General features: G+C 46.7%; 1 protein-coding gene across 1 annotated transcript in view; it reads left to right on the forward strand.

Moving 5' to 3' along the window:
* TAF1C (TATA-box binding protein associated factor, RNA polymerase I subunit C) overlaps positions 1-6,064 on the forward strand; it is a 140,909-nt gene extending 134,845 nt beyond the window's left edge. Inside the window, exons 13-15 of the mRNA XM_068253378.1 lie at positions 223-400; positions 498-635; positions 4,338-6,064. Of these exons, the coding sequence (XP_068109479.1) occupies positions 223-400; positions 498-635; positions 4,338-5,902 (1,881 nt within the window). The 3' untranslated portion in view covers positions 5,903-6,064. The remainder of the gene's footprint in view (positions 1-222; positions 401-497; positions 636-4,337) is intronic.
* The last annotated feature ends 257 nt before the right edge of the window (positions 6,065-6,321 follow it).

Raw genomic sequence — 6,321 nt, forward strand, 5'->3', positions numbered from 1 at the left:
GATGGATGGAAGACCTCATTCGACTGTCCCAATGTAAAATGTGAAGTTGCCTATAATCTAGCCACTCTTTTCTGTGATGTTATGGAGTTGGATGGGGAGGAAGGAACATGGGGCAGGATCAGGAACTGTGATAGCGAGGAATTCTATCTGCTTGAAGCCTGCTCTGATATAGACTGGACCTGTCTTCTCCTGTGTTTTCCTCATTTTACTCTGTTCTTGCAGTTCTCGGTGTACGTCATGGATGAGCGATTTCCTGTAGTGCCGTTGGTGAAGTGGGCTCATCTGATGGAGGGACCGCCTACGTTTGTCAGTGTCGTTCCAGGAGGAGGGTCTGAGCGCACAAACAAGATCCTGCTAGGAACCCACCGTAGCCAGGAGGTGGTTCTGCTACAATATTCAGGTACCACACCCTAACACTGGACTGCTGGAGCTAATGGTACCCATCTCTCCGGGGACAATATACCCACCTTTTAATTCTGAAATTATATTTCCTGTAGGAGGAGATTCCAGGCCTTGTCAGCTCCACCTTCCACCCATGAAACTGCCACAGATCTCGCAGTCCTTGAACCACCTAGATCCGTTACCTCCTCACCAACATGAAGTGGTGACTCAGAGGCTGGCTTCTCCAATGGCAGGTCAGTAGTCTTTGTGTGTGTGGCCCAGTGGCATCTCTCATACCCCAACATTACTCATCATGTTTGGCACATAGTCCTTATTTGTATAGATTCATGGATGTGTTGGGGTGGGCTGTAATAAATGCATGTTCTGGCACCTTACAATGCTTGGTGTTGTGCTAAAGGCCCTTTATAAGCCTTCCCTAGTGTATTCTACATGATTGTGTGCTCCTTTCCTATGACAGCCTCCTACTTATATTACTGGACCTACCTAACCAGCCCAAATCACATGATCATGTATCTTGTACCCTCTCCCTTCCCTAGTGTATTCTACATGATTGTGTGCTCCTTTCCTGTTACAGCCTCGTACTTGTATTACTGGGCCTACCTAACCAGCCCAAATCACATGATCATGTATCTTGTACCCTCTCCCATCCCTAGTGTATTCTACATGATCGTGTGCGCCTTTCCTATGACAGCCTCGTACTTGTATTACTGGGCCTACCTAACCAGCCCACATCACATGATCATGTATCTTGTACCCTCTCCCTTGCCTAGTGTATTCTACATGGTTCATGTGCTCCTTTCCTATGACAGCCTCGTACTTGTATTACTGGACCTACCTAACCAGCCCAAATCACATGATCCTGCATCTTGTACTCTCTCCCTTCCCTAGTGTATTCTACATGATGGTGTGCTCCTTTCCTATGACAGCCTCGTACTTGTATTACTGGACCTACCTAACCAGCCCAAATCACATGATCATGTTTCTTGTACCCTCTTCCTTCCCTAGTGTATTCTACATGATTGTGTGCTCCTTTCCTATGACAGCCTCGTACTTGTATTACTGGACCTACCTAACCAGCCCAAACCACATGAATCATGTAAGATGTACCCTCTCCCTTCCCTAGTGTATTCTACATGATGGTGTGCTCCTTTCCTATGACAGCCTCGTACTTGTATTACTGGGCCTACCTAACCAGCTCAAATTACATGATCATGTATCTTGTACCCTCTCCCTTCCTTAGTGTATTCTACATGATCGTGTGCTCCTTTCCTATGACTGCCTCATACTTGTATTACTAGACCTACCTAACCAGCCCAAATCACATGATCATGTATCTTGTACCCTCTCCCTTCCCTAGTGTATTCTACATGTTCGTGTGCGCCTTTCCTAGGACAGCCTCGTACTTGTATTACTGGACCTACCTAACCAGCCCAAATCACATGATCATGCATCTTGTACCCTCCCCCTTCCCTAGTTTATTCTACAGGATCGTGTGCTCCTTTCCTAGGACAGCCTCGTACTTGTAATACTGGACCTACCTAACCAGCCCAAATCACATGATCATGTAAGCTGTACCCTCTCCCTTCCCTGGTGTATTCTACATGATGGTGTGCTCCTTTCCTATGACAGCCTCGTACTTGTAATACTGGACCTACCTAACCAGCCCAAATCACATGATCACGTATCTTGTACCCTCTCCCTTGCCTAGTGTATTCTACATGATCGTGTGCTCCTTTCCTAGGACAGCCTCGTACTTGTAATACTGGACCTACCTAACCAGCCCAAATCACATGATCACGTATCTTGTACCCTCTCCCTTGCCTAGTGTATTCTACATGATCGTGTGCTCCTTTCCTAGGACAGCCTCGTACTTGTATTACTGGACCTACCTAACCAGCCCAAATCACGTGATCATGCATCTTGTACCCTCCCCCTTCCCTGGTGTATTCTACATGACTGTGTACTCCTTTCCTAGGACAGCCTCGTACTTGTATTACTGGACCTACCTAACCAGCCCAAATCACATGATCCTGTATCTTGTACCCTCTCCCTTCCCTGGTGTATTCTACGTGATCATGTGCTCCTTTCCTAGGACAGACTCGTACTTGTAATACTGGACCTACCTAACCAGCCCAAATCACATGATCATGTATCTTGTACCCTCTCTCTTCCCTAGTGTATTCTACATGATCGTGTGCTCCTTTCCTATGACAGCCTCGTACTTGTAATACTGGACCTACCTAACCAGCCCAAATCACATGATCCTGTATCTTGTACCCTCTCCCTTCCCTGGTGTATTCTACATGATCGTGTGCTCCTTTCCTATGACAGCCTCATACTTGTATTACTGGGCCTACCTAACCAGCCCAAATCACATGATCATGTATCTTGTACCCTCTCCCTTGCCTAGTGTATTCTACATGATCGTGTGCTCCTTTCCTAAGACAACCTCGTACTTGTATTACTGGACCTACCTAACCAACCCAAACCACATGATCATGTAAGCTGTACCCTCTCCCTTCCCTAGTGTATTCTACATGATCGTGTGCTCCTTTCCTAGGACAGACTCGTACTTGTAATACTGGACCTACCTAACCAGCCCAAATCACATGATCCTGTATCTTGTACCCTCTCTCTTCCCTAGTGTATTCTACATGATCGTGTGCTCCTTTCCTAGGGCAGCCTCGTACTTGTATTACTGGACCTACCTAACCAGCCCAAATCACATGATCATGTATCTTGTACCCTCTCCCTTCCCTGGTGTATTCTACATGATTGTGTGCTCCTTTCCTATGACAGCCTCGTACTTGTATTACTGGACCTACCTAACCAGCCCAAATCACATGAACATGTATCTTGTACCCTCTCCCTTCCCTAGTGTATTCTACATGATCGTGTGCTCCTTTCCTAGGGCAGCCTCGTACTTGTATTACTGGACCTACCTAACCAGCCCAAATCACATGATCATGCATCTTGTACCCTCCCCCTTCCCTGGTGTATTCTACAGGATCGTGTGTTCCTTTCCTAGGACAGCCTTATACTTGTATTACTGGGCCTACCTAACCAACCCAAACCATATGATCATGTAAGCTGTACCCTCTCCCTTCCCTGGTGTATTCTACATGATTGTGTGCTCCTTTCCTATGACAGCCTCGTACTTGTATTACTGGACCTACCTAACCAGCCCAAATCACATGAACATGTATCTTGTACCCTCTCCCTTCCCTAGTGTATTCTACATGATCGTGTGCTCCTTTCCTAGGGCAGCCTCGTACTTGTATTACTGGACCTACCTAACCAGCCCAAATCACATGATCATGCATCTTGTACCCTCCCCCTTCCCTGGTGTATTCTACAGGATCGTGTGTTCCTTTCCTAGGACAGCCTTATACTTGTATTACTGGGCCTACCTAACCAACCCAAACCATATGATCATGTAAGCTGTACCCTCTCCCTTCCCTGGTGTATTCTACATGATTGTGTACTCCTTTCCCATGACATCCTTGTACTTGTATTACTGGGCCTACCTAACCAGCCCATATCACATGATCATGTATCTTGTACCCTCCCCCTTCCCTGGTGTATTCTACATGATTGTGTACTCCTTTCCCATGACATCCTTGTACTTGTATTACTGGGCCTACCTAACCAGCCCAACTCACATGATCATGTATCTTGTATCCTGTTTGCCTTGTATAGCTTTGTCCTATGTTGTATAACCTTGTTACATCTGTCATGCTTTCTATTGTATTCATTTTTTGTCCAGCACTGCGTAATATGTTAGCGCTTTATAAATACTATAAATAATAAAACAGAAATTTTATTTTATTATTTGTTAAACATCTAGCTATGAATAAAGTTTGTTTCTGCAGACATTGAAATTTCAGATGATATAGTTTTTATTTTTACTGAACTTCTCATTACTTCTTCCTTAGGATTGGCTGCAGCATATTTCAAGCATACTCCAGACTTCATGACAGTTTGTCAGTTAACAGAGGCTGGCGATGTCTTCACCCAAAGACTTCTGCATAAATGTTCTCCGTCACCAAGTTCCAGATGTCAGGCACATCCTTCCCCTAGCACAGAAGACATGGAGCCTAATACCTCTGCACCAGAAGAGGCTTCAGGAGATACTTCTAGTGGTGAATCAGATTCTGATGGAGACACAAGAACTGGGACAAGTTCATGTTGTGAAGAACCTTCTGAGAACGAGCTTCTGTCCATAAACCAAACAAATCCAACAAACCCCATCGAAGTGGGAGCAGATGAAGAAACTTCTAGAGTAACTTCACTCAGCCCCGGGGCTAAACACGCTTTTAGCAGGTGGATTTGTAGTTTGCTGAAGGTTTGTAAAAGAAGAATAAAAGTTTGCAAGCGTCCTGGTTCAGCAATTTATAACTTGTTCAGTAGCATGGAATTCGATGAAACTGTGAAACAAGTAGATGGAATCCGAAACCGCTTACAAGACAGTATGAGGAAAGGTGGACTGATAAGACTAGATGCCCCTCAGGTCCCAGAGAGGGTGGAGCTTGTGCGTACAGATGTTTTCAATGACCCATTAAGCCGAAGACTCACAGAAGCCTGGAAGGGCCACCTTGAATTGTGGTGGGATGATCACTTTGGCTTGAATAAGGCTGGCAAGATTCAGGCTCTTAGAGAGAAGAGACGAAGACAAAAGCTGCAGAGATCTCAAAGCCGAAGTTCTTTATCTAGTTTTACATCTTCATTCAGTGCAGCCTCAGATTTTTATGAGTCAGAGGCTGCTTCTCCTTGGTTCAGCGATGGTGTCCCAATCCAAGACACAGGTGCTTCTGCCTCCTCTGCTGTGGGTGAGACGCAAACTAGTATTGTTTCAGGACAAGAGTCTACCTGGAGCGTCCATTCAGCATCTTATACATCGCCAGTTCTCTCCCGTGCTGAGCAGACCTATCCGCAGCCAAGTTCTGCATCGCCTGTACCAACATCGAATGGATCAAAGCTTCCAGATCCTTCATCTAATATCGCTTCCTCTCAGTCTCTTCGTTCTAAAGGGATTCCCAAAGAGAGGCGGAGGACACTACAAGACTTCTTAACCTTCCTAAAGCAGGACAGCGATCCACAACATTCATCTTCTACTCCTCCACCTTCACAGGTGTCGCAGCTGCGCACCTCATCTCGGGTCTCTCGGACTCTCTCACAGGCCCAGCCCTCATCTCAGGTCTCTCGGACTCTCTCACAGGCCCAGCCCTCATCTCAGGTCTCTCGGACTCTCTCACAGGCCCAGCCCTCGTCTCAGGTCTCTCTGACTCTCTCACAGGCCCAGGCCTCATCTCGGGTCTCTCGGACTCTCTCACAGGGCTCCCCGGTGAGAAATCTCTCTCAGGACGTTCAGCCACACAGCTCTTCGCAGAGTCTGCAGGAGTCTTCACAGCGCTCCCAACTGCAATCTCAGAGCTTGCACTCAGAAACACAAACCCGTTCACAGCGGTCAGGAGCCAAGAAGTTTCGCATGGGATTTTAAGCTACCTCTGTAGAAATTGGTGCCTCCGACCGCTCTGTGACAATCGAGGCTGTTCGGTGCAGAAGTTCTAGTCCGTTATCAGACATTTCAGCATTCATTTTGGCATCAGTCACTGAGTATAACTTCTGCATTCAGCACAATAAATGTTCACTTTCGCAGGAACGCTGCATTTATTACTCTTATATGGTGGGTTGAGTATTCAGGTGACCCGAGCTTTACACTTGGTTGCTTTAAGTCTGCAGATGCTTAAAAAGGAGTGGCAAGTTCTAATCCAGGGCACCCGAGCGCTGCTGCCCCCCCTCCCCCGACTTGTTCTGGCCGGGGCCGCTGCACTGTGTTCAGCAGCATATCAGCTCTTCTGTCCTGGCCCGCATCCCTCCATTAGTCCGCACTCCCCGCCACCATTGGCTGCATCTTCT

The sequence above is a fragment of the Hyperolius riggenbachi genome, chromosome 1 (genome assembly GCF_040937935.1).
Source record: "Hyperolius riggenbachi isolate aHypRig1 chromosome 1, aHypRig1.pri, whole genome shotgun sequence".
Lineage (NCBI taxonomy): Eukaryota > Metazoa > Chordata > Amphibia > Anura > Hyperoliidae > Hyperolius > Hyperolius riggenbachi.